General features: G+C 45.1%; 1 protein-coding gene across 1 annotated transcript in view; it reads right to left on the reverse strand.

Moving 5' to 3' along the window:
* The window catches only part of Cnksr3 (CNKSR family member 3), a 94051-nt gene that overhangs the window by 27398 nt on the left and 52026 nt on the right, over nt 1-14627 (reverse strand). The window contains exons 2-4 of the mRNA XM_036169124.1: nt 13153-13316; nt 5132-5334; nt 3946-4033 (exon numbers count right to left, since the gene is read on the reverse strand). Of these exons, the coding sequence (XP_036025017.1) occupies nt 3946-4033; nt 5132-5334; nt 13153-13316 (455 nt within the window). The remainder of the gene's footprint in view (nt 1-3945; nt 4034-5131; nt 5335-13152; nt 13317-14627) is intronic.

Consider the following 14627-nt stretch of genomic DNA (forward strand, 5'->3'; position numbering starts at 1 on the left):
TGAACTCAGCTGGTTGGAGTGTGTATGACACTGAACTCATTCACTATGCTAGTTGTTCTGTATGTGTGTGTGTGTGTGCTCATGCGTGTGTGAGTATGTACACATGTGCATAGGCATGTGTGTGCCCAGACACACTAATGACACTCACCCAAAAAAATGGTGTTTTCAATTACTATAAAAAACAAATTATGGTCAAGAACCAAGGACATATCTTTCTCAAAGTTCAGAAAGTAACATCCCATGTATATTTATATATCTTTAGTCTTCTTCCTTAAAAAGGTGCAGTGTGTTATGTATATTCATTCATCTGTATATATTCATATTCATGTATATATACATATTCTTATGCATATATACACACATACATTCATGTGTATAAAAACATTCTTATGCATATAGACATATTCATTCACTTACACATACACATGAATGAACTGTCAAAGACCAAACTCAAAGTTATGAAAACATATTCAAATTAAAAATTTAAGTTCCAGAAAATGAGGGCAGCCTATATATTTCCCTAGTTCTCCTTAAATTATCAAGTCTGATTCTGGGAAACAATATTTCCCAAAAATACCCCAAAAGTGAGGTCTTCGCATCCTGCTTGAGTGTACTCTCTGAGGCAGCACCGTGCTTCCTACGTTGTACTGCACATCACCTTCAAGACAGTACTGGAGGTCGAGGCCATTTCTAAAACAAAGTCTCTTATTCTGCTTGCAAGTACAGCTCAGTGCTTGGACTTTGCCATGTAAAGAAGCACTTGCCTCGTGTACATGAAGACGCCCTGAGTTCTAGTCCCAGCACCACACACAAATATACAAGAAACCCACATTCATTCATATTATTTATTATATCTAATTTTTACATGTGTGTGGTCATAAAGATGACTTCTGTAAGTAAAACATATCTCTCTCTCTCTCCCTTCCTCCCTCTCTTTCTTCGCATAGTCCACTACCCTCTCTGTCCACCTCTTTCCCTGCTAGCATAAAAATAACTTCTCTCTCAAATTCCCCACTATATTCACATATAGGTTTATGGATATCTGATTATATTTGTATATATGTATGTGTGTGTATATATATATATATACTCATATGTACATATGCTCATTTAAAAATTTTTAAGCGTCATTTTTCTCACATCAAAGAAAAAAGAAAAAATAGCCCCGGCTGCACTGAAACTCACAATGTAGATCAAGCTGTTCTCTAATTCACAAAAATCTGCCTGCCTCTGCCTCCCAAGTGCTGGAATTAAAGGCATGAATCCTCACGTCTGCCATTTCACATCTCATTTTTATAATGCCTTTCTTCTTACTCAAAAGTGGGACGGAGGAGGGGACTTACAGGAATTCCATGAGGCCATCTGATAAGGCAAACATCAGTGTCCTCATTTCATAGATAACACAGTGAAACCTCATGACTCTGAAATGACTCGTCCAGGGCCCAGGGCTAATCTGTGGTAGAGGTGGGATTTGAACCTGTGAAGACTATGTTCTTAGCCATTCATTAGATGAACTCCCCCGGTGAGTGCCATGGGGAAGCAGAAGCAAATGGTGCACACTCACACTAACAAGCACCCTCAAGTGCGAGGTTCAATCTCTCCTGACAAAAGACGAATTCCATCAGCCTCTTGAGTGACAGCTGCCTATCTCCCCAGTGAAATGCACTTTGAAAATCAGCCTTCAGCACATGCCACGTGCCATGAGGCCCCAGTGGGCAGGAACAAGTGCAGAAAGGCTCTCCGTAGAAGGCACAGCCACACTGGACCTGGACCTCCCAACTGGAAGGGGACTACATTTTTCCAATCATCAGTGCATAGTGATCGATAGCTCTCTACCTACAAAAAAAAAAAGCCTCAAACTGGGGTCCTGCAACAGGCCCACCCTGGCAGGCAAGCACAACTTCACAGATCAGTTATGCCAATGTCATCCTCTAGCCAGGCTTACTGCAGCCACAGATGCCAGCCCTCTTGCCTCTCCATCCTGCACCCCTGACGCCTCAGCTTGCTGACTTTATGTAACTTCATACCTATGTAACTTTGCTTACTGACCTCGTTTCTTGCTTCTCTTTGCCCCAGACACTAAGTTCATTGAGTCACAGACATCCCATCTGTTTATCCACTCTGGCACCCGGTGCCTACAACAGTGGCCATCACAGATGCCAAGGAAATATTTATTGAAGGAACTTGTCCCAGTGCCTGCAAAGCCAACATTAACTTGCTCAGGCAAAGCCTACTCATCCTGTAAAAACAAACACCGTCGCATCTGCCCCCTGCCTCCTCCCTCTCCCTCCGCTCCCCCATGCTCCACAGAGGCAGCCCAAGTCAGGCTCACCCACTAGGACCCGGCACAGAAGAACACAGGTGCGCCTATGAGCTAAAGTGGCCCACTAGCTAATTTCACTGTTGGGCTCTTACACTTGGATGTGATGGATTGTAAGTAAACTCTATCATAAATCAAACAAGCAGTCGCAATAGCAAGGGGAGGGAGCAGGGAAGGAAAAGAACCCTTGAGGGAGACACTGGGGAAACACCATCAATGGCTGGTCTCAGATACCAGGGCACTCTTGTATCACAGCTGATATCAGTCTCTTTCCATCATATGTCCCTTATGAATCATAAAGACGGGCAAAAACCACAGATCCACAGAGTGTCTCTGCACACCTGTCAGATCCCAGGTTCCAAAGCACATGCAATTCAAATTCAGTGGCTGCTCAGGACTAGATCTCAAGTAAACGGCAAGAACAAAGCCACATTTCACTCTGTGTTACAGAGGAAAACACACACACACACACACACACACACACACACACACACACACACACACCTGCATCTGTTAGGGGAGGATATCTTTTTTTTTTTAATCAGATCATCCGAAGAAACACACATCAAACCACAAGGTTTAAAAACCAAGTGGAAGAAACTGAGAGATGGCCCACTGGTTAGGAGAGCACTTGCCAATATCACACAGAGGACCCAAGTTCTATTCCCAGTATCAAACTGGGAGATTCACAACCACCTGGAACTCCAGCTTCAAGGGATCCAATACCCTCTTCTAGACTCTGGCCATCTGCATGCATGTGCACAAACACGCATGTGCACAGACACATGCATACACAGAAATACACATATATTCAGGGGAGAGAGAGAAACCCCTATTAAAATAAAAAATAAAATCTCTAAAACCAAATAGATATGAAGAAGGAATCCCTTCCTTGTATCTATAACATATTCCATTAAAAATAATTTATAAGAATCTACTATATGCCAGCACTCAGTGTCTGTCTCTGTCTCTGTCTCTCTGTCTCTCTCTGTCTCTCTCTCTGTCTCTCTCTCTCTCTCTCTCTCTTAGTTAATATTATAGAAGCTAGACAAATTATAGGCTGATCTAAAACTCTGCAGGTTCTTACTAAAATATCTAGGTCTGACTGAAGAGCCATATCAGGTCCAAACCAGAACATGGGAACCACCAATGGGACAAAGTGGACTATTGAGTGTTTGCAGTAAGAAGAACCCAAGCACATCTCCCTGTGGGATTCGTTCACTAGAAAAATCGAAGGAATAAATTGCTGAGGTTTCGGGTTATTTGTTACAGCCTCACAACCTGCCCCATCCTGACCCTTAATCCCCACAACAGAGGTCAAATGAAAAGTCAGAATCATCAGGCATAGCAAAGCACACAGAACAAAGATGACAGTGAAAAGCACTCTCACATATTCGAAGAAATACAGAGGCATTCGTGATTATAAGACAAAAGAGGTAATTTCTGAGACTGGGGCTGCTGGTCACTTTTCACAGAAGCCATCTGTTCAAATTTAAAATCTTTCATCTCCACCAAATTCTGATGGAAGGGGAGGGTAAGACACTTTGTACATACAGGAACCCTTAGGGAAAAAAAGAAAAAAGAGAGGAGAAAGTTCTAGAAACCAATGATGATGTATTACCAACCTTCTGGACTGTTGTGGTCAGGTCTAAGCACAGCTGGATGATTTTCTTCTTCGTCACAGAGAAATCCGTGATCCCTGTGAACGGAGCCCTGGGAAGGAACGAGACCTCTCTTTAATGAGGGAAGGAAACCCCTGAGAGTTCCACCTTAGACGCTGGCACACATGGCTGTACTGCAGGCTGACGTAAGTTATCTTTCGCCATGCTATTTCTTCTGAACATATCACATAGAAATCTGACCCTGAGAACCAGCTCATGGATCAGAAGGGGCCATCACCAAGAGAGAAAAGCAATCAACAGTACTATCTGGTTACATCACCTATGAACCACAAAAATCACCACCATGGTAAAATATTCCAAAGGATCCTGGAGGTAACTAACAGCTGTCTAACTGGATGTAAGGATGACTTCATGCCTGGCACTGTAAATGTAGTTAACGACCTGTGGCTGGTGAAGCCGTGGAATCCAGGAGAACCCACTACTGCAGTTTCCTAAGCCAGTATCATGTCCAACTGCGTTCGAAATACTTGTCCTTAAACCCCCAGGTGTGTGTAGCTCTCGACCCTCATCACATAAGCTGTTCTCACAGTAGACAAAGATCATCATGGAAAACCATGACTGATCAAGATGCAGAGATCACCTGACCATGGGCACCTGCCCCTAATACAGCACCTACAGCTAAGGCTCGGGGAAACTGAGGAAGAAGATACAAAGTGAGGGGTATGGGGAGAGGGCAGATCCAGAAGCTGGAGGAAGGAGTGGGGGCTGAATACAAACAAGATACACGTCTGAAAGCTTGGGAGAATTAATAAAAATATTGTATTACTTTTTAAAAAAATCAGGAATCTGGATAGGAAAAAAAAAAAAAAAGACAAAAAATACAACCAAAATGAGTCAACCCAAGTCCACTAACTGCTTCATGCCAACCATACTCCAGGGCTAATGTTTAATCTTAGTAAAACAACCTCTGCACAGTTTCACTCCCTCTGAACTTGGGTTCATTCATTCCTGCTGCTGACCTTCAGAGTAACTTCCAAAGGAACCCTAAGATCTACCTCTGACCGCTGACCCCTGAATTCCAGGGAGAGGGGACCTAGGGAGCAATGGTTTCTCTTCCGGAGGCAGCCTCGAGGCTTCTGAGCATCTCAGGCCCTCCTTGTGCCCCAGGATGCCTCACACCACAGCTTACCGGTCCAGCCACGCCAGCAAGGCCTTGGCGGAGCCTATGAGCTCCACCACAGAAGTCAGGAACTCGTTAGGGGGCTTGCGGGACGAGCTCCCATCGTAAGCTGGACTCTTCCGCCGGCTACTTATGTAATTCTGCAAATTGTGGGAAGACGCTCGAAGTTTCAGAACCAAGTTCTTCATATTATCGGTTTCAAGGCCATAATTCTGTGGGAAATGAAAATCAAAGGAAAGGATTGAAAACTATCAACAATGTCTAAGCTCTCAAATGGCTGAGTTGCTGGAGTAACCTATCCAACCCCCCACAGAATCCTGCCCACTCCACCCGCCTGTCCACAAGCTAGCCTTTACTCTACTCTTCCCTTGGCCTCCCCCTGCCTCAAGGGGCTTTACTCTCCCTAGATCCTCATCTCAAAATCCTCTTCATATGGAGAGAAGCAAGGAGAGGTCACTCCTATCTCTCAGGCCTGGACGGATGTCCCCTCCTGGGCCAGGACTCTTGACCACTTAGTTCAGAGCAGGTTTCAGCTAACTGATGTGTGGTAGGGTAGCTCTAGTGAGCTGAGCTCTCATACATGGCAGGATGCTAGCAAACACACACACACACACACACACACACACACACACACACACCCCAGATATCAGATGCTTACTCCCAAGATGTGACAACCAAGAATGTCTCCCAAACATGTCACTGCATGTGTTCCCTGGGAGTAAAACAGTGCCTTCCGGCTACTCTCCAGCTCATCACCTACTTCTGCCCCATCTGGACCACAGGCCAGGCCACGGCTCTGCATGCCCCTCACCACAGCATCACAGGTGATGAAGAGATAGCTTTCCAACAGAAGGGACTGAAAAAAAAAGCAGCACTATCATTCACCTGCAATTTAATCTGTGCTTTCTGAACTACGTTAACTTATCTGCCTGCTTTAGAAACATCAATTTCAAACTAGAGGTACAGTTCAGTGATAGAACACTTGTGTAACATGCTAAGCTCCATTTCAAGCACCACAATAAATAGATGATAGGTAGGTAGGTAGGTAGGTAGGTAGGTAGACAGATAATAGACAGGCAGGCAGGCAGGCAGATAGATTTTGTGTAACAATATTATCTTAGGCCCCCTTTCAGATTAAAAAAACAATAATAATAACCAAATCTGAGGTGATGTGGGGGGTAGGAAAGAATATCATATTTTGTTGTAAATACATGTCAATGTCTGATCGCTTCAGCAAAGAGAGGAGATATTCCTAGAGGTATGTGATACTGTCCCAGCAGAATTTCAAGGAAGGAACCTGGTGCCATTTGGGATCTGGGCACAATATATTAGATGCTTGGTGTATGCCAAGAACCGGGTTAAAGGCTTGACCTGTGTCCCCTGAGGGGAGTGCCTGGTGAAGGCAGACATGTGCCTGCAAGTTCAGTGTCTCTGTGATGGTTTCTATTGCTGTGGTGAAATGCCATGACCAAAAGCAAGTTAGGGAGAAAGCATTTATCTCATCTTAAACTTACAGTCCATCATCCAGGGAGGTCAAGACAGGAATTCCAGGTAGGAACCTGGAGGCAGGAACCAATGCAGAAGCCATGGAGGGTGCTGCTTTCTGGATTGCTCCTCATGGCTCACCCAGCCTGCTTTCTTATAGAACCCAGGACTACCAGTCCAGGGTTAGTACTGCCCACAGTACGCTAGGTCCTCCCACGTAAATCATCAACCAAGGAAATGCACCACAGGCTTGCCCACAGGTCAATCTGGTTAGGGATATTTTCCTGACTGAGGCTCCCTTTTCCCAAATGACTCTAGCTGGTGTCAGGTTGACATGAAACTAACCAGCACATTGAGCGTCCCTTATCTTAAATGTTTGGGAGCAGCCAAGGTTTAGACTTTGGGTGGTTTCAAATGTTGTAATATCTGAATGTTCGTGACATATCTTGTGGATGGGACTTGATTATAAACATAAAATAATTAACTTTCAATTTCCATACCACACCCTGAAGGCCATCGCACATGGTATTTTTAGAGTGTCCATGTCTTGACTATGGCCCTTAACAGAAGGTGAGATGAACAGTTTTTGCTTCTGATCTCACGTTGACAACTCGGAATGCTTCGCAGATCTCCATCGGTCAGATTACAGACACTCGACCTGCGTTGCTACTTCAAAGCTGAAGAAACTGAGGCCCAAGAATGGGACATCACCAGCCTACACAGGTGACCAACGACAAGGCTGAGGATTCCAACCAAGAGGCAGCGTGCTGGCCCAACCTTTGGCTCGGCGTGCTGTGTACTTCCACCTCCTAACACCCTGCCCGACAGAAAGCCGAGACGTGCGATCAGCACAGGACGGACTACGGACAACAGTAAGATAAACAGACTGGGGGTGCGGGTGCACACATTTCATCCAGAAATCAGGAAGCTGAGGCAGGAGCATGGACAGTTTGAAGCCAAGGTGGACTGCATGACATGTTGAGAGAGAGAGCGAGGGGGGGGGGGGGGGTACCCAGCTAGTAACCCCAGACCTAGTACCAACTAACCAAAGATACCTAATTCATGAACGTTTTATGTTCACATGATAGCACCTCTATCCGGACATCTCTGAACTGGCTGGAGCCACCTTGTTTTGGGGGACAAAGGGAATAATTATGCACAGTCTATATACATCTAAGCATACACATATTTAGACGTTTCCAATAACTTCCTTTTTCAGCGAGAAATGAGTTGATAACTGCAAAAGGGTTTGGCTTTAGCGAAAATGACTTTAGATAGACTTTACTGCAGTTTAAATCTACACAGCTTCTACCTTAAAAAGTTTTAGGAGCTGGAGAAACGACTTGGTGGTGAAGGTCACTGGCTGCTCTTCAGAGGACCCATGTCACAGTCCCCACCACACCCACATGGCAGCTCACAACCATCTGTGACTCCAGTCCCAGGGGATCAAAGGCCCTCTTCTGTCCTCTGTGGGCAGTGGGCACACAGGCAAAACACCCATACACAGAGAATGAAAATAATTATTTTTTTAAAAAATTAATTTAAAAACTTAGAGGGGAGTAGAGAGCCGGCTCAGCAGTTAAGAGTATTCACTGCTCTTGAGGAGGACCTGTGTCTGGTTCCTGGCTCCCACATCAAGTGGCCCACAACCACTCACTCCAGCTCCAGGAGATCGGACACCTCTGGACTCATATGCACATACCCCACATAAACACACAAATAATTTTTTAAATGAAATCTTTTTGTATCTTGGAAATTTTAGAAAGAATTAAGCCAAGTTTTAAAAGCTTTTATACAATCTTTGAAAGAATACAAATTTCAAAATGTTTCCTATATTAACATCAATCTATCTAAATCTTACATTCATTTACTTTTGTTTTTTTTTTAACCTATCACTGGCTTTTTTCTTAAAGTCTAAAATAGAATATCCTCATTCAGTGGAGCAGAGGAAATAAGGATAGGTTACCATCATGGCTTTTAATTTCAAAGCCTCACAAATGGACGGGATAAAGAGCCTACAAGACAGAGCTTGTTTCGAAGGGAAGGCTTGTGTCTGGGATGCCAGGGAAGGCTCCCTCATTCCGTCAACTACCCAGCCTGCCAACTCCTATCAAGAGCGTTCACCGAAAACAGGGGAGGCCGGTGTTCTGCAGCCAGCCTCACCACAAACGACTTGGAATGTTCACTCCTATATGACACTTACTTCTGGAACCCAAGGAGGATTAAAATACATTTCACTGTTGCAGAAGACTTTAAACTCTCTTCTCTTGACAAACTTGAAAAAATAAAAGTAAAATAAAATATAAAAATAAAAAATGGAAGGGAGACGGGTGCATCTTATGACTGCAGCTCTCCATTTTCCACTGGGCTGGTTCTAATTGGTTTCTCTCCCCTCCCTGAACCCCACCCCACTCCTGCAAATAAATCATGATACCAGAAAGATGCAGAGATGCATGGACCCTTGAGCATCGTTTTAACAAGAGGCAGAGATGGGGACAAGCCCTCTCCTTTATCATACTCCACGGCCAAGAGAGAACAAGACATGAATGCTACTAGCTAGAAAGAACCCTCTTGGAGAGACATAATCAGGAAAGGATGGCCAACTTCAGGGCCCCATACCCAAAGGGAAAATGGAGACTTTCTCAGTCTAGGTCTAATTATTTTCATGAGTCTTCTGTCTCCTTACACGGGCACCAAAAAGATCCATATTGGACCGAGGGTGCAGCCTGGGGTCAGAGTGCGTGGTTAGCACAAGAAGAGGATGAGAAGGAAGAGGAAGTGCAGTGAATACACTAAGTCAGAAATGAAACACATCTCTGGAAACCCTCTACAGCTCCTTCTGCCTTAAGTGACCTCCTTAGGAGCCGGCCATCAGCAACTGTTTCCTGGTCTCGGTGAGAAGCTGGGCGGTTTCTGACCTTCTACAAAGCAAAGAGGTCAGATTCTTACACTTCTAAGGCCTTACATTGACACATACATCGAAGGCACCACGCACAGCTTTGCCTCCTCTTCTCCCCAGTTTTTCAGACTCTGGTCACACTCTAACAGGTCTAACCAAATGACACCAGATCAAAGCAACCCCACTGCCTACATCTATTAAATGGCAACTCAAGAAATATGTCACGGATAGCTTTCTGTACCGCATCAGCCCTCGGCAAGATCCAGTCAAATAAAAACAACTACCAGCCAAGATTCCCCTGCGGCCTAGCATCTCTCCATCAGAGAGAGAAAACTTTTTCCAATGATGTGCCACATGGGTAAATGGTCACCAATGCATGGCCTGAGGGGGACCTCATGCAGGCTTGCCATGCTGATTCATACAGCCGCGTCCCTGAACCACAAACTTGGGATAGCACCACTGAACACTGCTACTGACTCCAATCCTGTTCACACCTCATCCCCCTTTAACCTTAAAACACGTTCTTCCATCTCCATCCTCAGGAGACCAGAGCTTCGCCAACTCTGCAAAGAGTGTGGGTCTCCACAATGTTTCTTACTGCCTGTTTCTGGCCAATGCTGTCCAACCAAACTGTCTGCGGTTCTGTGATCCAGTCTAGTAGCCACTGCTGCTCACAACTACTGAGGACTTTCGACAGAGAAAGCACAACAGAGGGTCAGCTTGATTTATTTTCAATAGTCCTCACATAAAGCAGCCAAAGCAGGAGCTCCCTCACGAGAACAGGATAGGTAGAGAGTGCGTCAGTCACCCTCTACCCCAGGAAGGGGGTGGCCCTTGAACTTGGGATGGTATCCCTTCTTCACCCTCTAGCTATGATACACCAGCTTGGAGAATTCTTCCCTCTGGGTTTAGGTCCCTCCCCATTCTATCTGTCCTTATCATTGCTCCAAGACCTTCCAGTGAGCCCAGCGGAACACCCCCAATCCTGTCCATCCTTTCTTAATCCAACTTCTGTTCACTTCCGGCCCATTTAAAAAAAAAAAAAATCAACATCCACTACAGCAAGTTTGCCTAGAAACCTCTTTACAGCAACCAGAGCCAACCAACCACAGCTCCACAATAATTGCCCAGCAAATGAATTATTCAAAGCAAAACAATCTCACTCATGTAACCATCCAAAGATCATCAAGGCATCAGATTAAATAAACTAGAATTATGCTGTGTTATAGTAGTATTTTATAGAAGATTATATGTAGAGATATTTAATAAAACTAATATTAGACTCTCTCCTACCCAGAAAGAAAGAAAAAAAAACACTTTCACTTGCAGACTCTGGTGGCGGTCACCCCTCATCCCCACTGCAACGCAGTCAGGGTACAGTGCTATAAGAGAGCAGGTCCCCAGTGAGACTGAGGTCAGAGCCTGGTCTACAGAGGAAATTAGTAGGAAATTGTAGGAGATAAAACACAGCTTTAGGCTCTGGCACTGGTCCAGCTTTGTTCATTTTGGTGCAATCTTTTAAGAGGTAGTGAAGGGGTAAGAGCAGAGTCCATCCCGGGGCCACCGCTACTTCTCCTCTCCCTGCCATTCACAATGTGCCTGCAACGGACCTGTCGTCCTCGCCTTCATACTCAGGGTTTCACAGTGACGTGCTTGTCCTCAAAGATACACCGCAAAGTGAAAGAGCCAGCGCAACAGCGCAGGACATCCTAACAGAAAAGGCTGCAAAGCTGTGTTTCCCAGAAAGTGCAACAGAAGTAAACTCAAGCATGTTTGGCTCCCAAGAGCAGACAGTTTTAATAATAAACAGGATGCTTGGGCACATCCTCAGCAATGCAGAACACCCACATGATGAACCCAGATGAGTCCACAGCCACATCTAAGGTGATCGTTACTGTACAGAAGGGAGGAACAGACACCACATTCCCCCAGGGGTCACAGAAGGAGTAGCCTGGAGCAGAGCCAGGATTAGGATACAAAAATCCTGCCTCCCAGGCCAGAACTCAGACCACTTGGCCACAGCGTCTCCCTTGTGGCAGCTCATTTATCAACCACAAATAATTTCCCCATTACTTTCCTAAACAAGAGCGGTGCATCTCAGAGAAGACAAGGTTCTGTCCATTTAAAGAAAAAGAATACTCACAATGTGGCGAGTGTTATATAATCGATGGAATGCAGACCCGCGATGGCAACGTCACCACACACAGTCGTTCCCACCATCCTGGGTGATGTAATTGTATATCCCCTTGGCTCAGGTTCAGAGTATTATTAACCCAGCCTGAATGCTGGGAAGGGTATCCAACCCTGACAGATAAGTGAACACCTTCCTAAGCATGAGAGACCTGAGTCCCACCCACACCAGCCCATCTGTAAACAAATGTTCTTACAGGTATTTTAGACCACATCTGAATAAATCACTTATGAGACACAGGTATAATGAAATTACCGGGACCTGGGCAGAGTTCAAACACCTGCCATCTAGAACAAAGTTCACATGCATGTCCATCTAGCTGCCATTTTTTTTGGTTGATTATTCCAAGCACAAACATCAGTTATTTAAACAGAGTGAGTATTTGTGAAACTCGGTGCTTTTTATAGTAACAAAACCAGACATGAACATTTAGCATTTCTCATTTCGATTTAGAACATGGCATCTTCATTCACAGCTGTCTCCATCATTCTGTGCTTTATAAACGATTTGAACATAAGGCTAATACAGACCTTTTTTTTCTTGTAATAAACAACTCTTTTCTGTACATGATGATACAGTAAACATTTCTGGCTTTGGAGGGACATGTGGTCTCTGTCACAGAGACTCCATCCTGTCCTTGAGGCACAAAAGCAGCCTCAGATAATAAATACATCAATAACTGAGTTCTAATAAAACTTTATTTAACAGACATGGGTGTGAGGAAAGGATGCGGATGAACAAGAGGATTCAGGGGCCACCAAAGAGGAAAAGAGCCTGAGAGGGGATTAAAAGAGTGTGGGAGACAAGAGGTGGGTGAGAGAGGGGAGGAGATTTACTAAAATACACTTTGTTAAAAACATCATATTATCTAATACCTTACAAGCTAATTTTTTTTCATTCACTCATTCATTAGGGGAGAAAAGAAAGAGCCTGGGAAGACCACTCCGTCAGTTGGTGAAATACTTGCCTCGTAAGCACGAGGGCCTGAGTACACAGGTAAATGTACACAGGCATCATGTCACACACTGCAATTCCAGGGATGGGGAGGTGGAGACAGAGGATCGCTGGGGCTCACTGGCCAGATAATCTAACTGGTGAGCTCCAGGGCAGTGAAAGTCTCAAAAGTGGACAGCATTTCCATGGATGACACTCAGAGATGTCCTTCAGCCTCTGCGCGCGCGCACGCGCGCGCACACACACACACACACACACACACACACACACACGCACGCACGCACGCACACACACACGCACACACGCACGCACGCACCCGCACACATACAAGTATAGAAAGGTGAGCCAGACGGAGCTCATAGCTTATTTATCATCCGCCAGCCTTTCCTCTAGAAGACACCTCGCTGTTTTCTCTTATTTTCTGCTGAGGCTTCCTTTCAACCTGTTCAGAGCGCGAGGACCGGCTGAGCCACGGAACAGGTCACCTTCTCCCAGACTAACCAGTGCACAGAGGAGGTCAACAGCCTCCAAGACGAGCTCCTGGTGTCCAATCCGCGTGACCCCCAGTTCCTCCAGATCCTGGTGGGAGATCTTTAGCAGCTGCTCCCCATCTATCTTCTCCCGCTCAAACTTGTGAACGTACGGCTGCAGGCAGTCATCTAACCCTGTGAGAATAAAATGTGGAGAGCCTGTTACTGTCACGGTGCTGCAGAAGCCCAAACACCGCCCACATTTCAATCCCCCTTAACAGTCATCAAATAGGACGTCACTGCGCTGTCAGTATGGGACCGATTCTCCGGCTGTCCCACTGGCCGGGCACCTTCACAGTGACCTCTTCTCATCTCAAACAGGTTGGACATGGGACACAGCACAGCAAGCATGACCTTCTGACAGGTGCTTCCCACTCCCTGTGTACTAACGGGATAAACGCCAAGCTGTGCGGATGGGAAATGTTAGTGCCTGGGCCAGCCCTATGCTGCTACCTGTCTGCTAAGCAACCCTTTCTCCAGGGACTGCATCTCTCTCCCGGTTGGCTTGCCAATCAAGATGCCTGCCATTGTGATTGAGACATGGCCAGTTCGGCAACAATACTCCAGTGATAGAGTCGGGGACAAGCCAGTGACTTAAGTGGAGCCAATCATTATCTTCCTTGATATGTGATATGCAGATACAGGAAAACAAAGACCAGTAATAAGTCACAGGACACGACCCTGGCAGTGGGGCAGACACTTCTTCAGTCAGTTTTCTGAGAATAAATCCGTTTGAGAGAGCAAGAGAAAATGCTGATAGAGACCTGTATTGTCGGGATCTGACTCTGCTAGAGACGTTTCTATCCTAAGACTTCTCCACTGGAACTGAAACAGATTCCCTGTCTAGCTTAAGCTTGTTTGTGTTGAGTTTCTGCCCTTTGTAACTGAGAATTTTGTGGTGAATAGAGAATGTTCTGATGAATATGGAATACAGAATAAGAACAGGGTACCAGCCCCAAGACCAGGGAGTTTTTCCAGGTCCAAACACCACTGCAAGTAGTGTCTCATCTTAAAGTTCTTACAAAGCAGCTAAAATGAGTAGGCCAAACAGCCTTGGGAATCTTTATTCCTACACACAGGACTCCCAGGTCAACTTCTTATCATGATTTTATGGAGGAAAAAAAAAAATCTTACTCCAAAGCAACCAACCTTTTAGAGCTTAATAAGAAGTCACCTTAGTATTTCAAAAGACTGTTATTTACAGAATATGAAAAAAGACAATATTTATACTATTTCCCTCCCCACATGAAGGACATACATTCAATTTAACTGATCAAAGTATGTGGAAGGCATCCCCAAGGCCAACACAGACATGTGTGGATGGACACACGTGTGCAGACAGACATGCATTCATCTCAGTCAACCTTTTTTAAAAACTGTGTCACGTGGGTCGATATTTCTCTAAGCTGGAAAAAGTACACACGAAGTCCTTCTTTTGGCAACTTT

This window comes from Onychomys torridus, chromosome 19 (assembly GCF_903995425.1).
Source record: "Onychomys torridus chromosome 19, mOncTor1.1, whole genome shotgun sequence".
NCBI classification, from domain to species: Eukaryota; Metazoa; Chordata; class Mammalia; order Rodentia; family Cricetidae; genus Onychomys; species Onychomys torridus.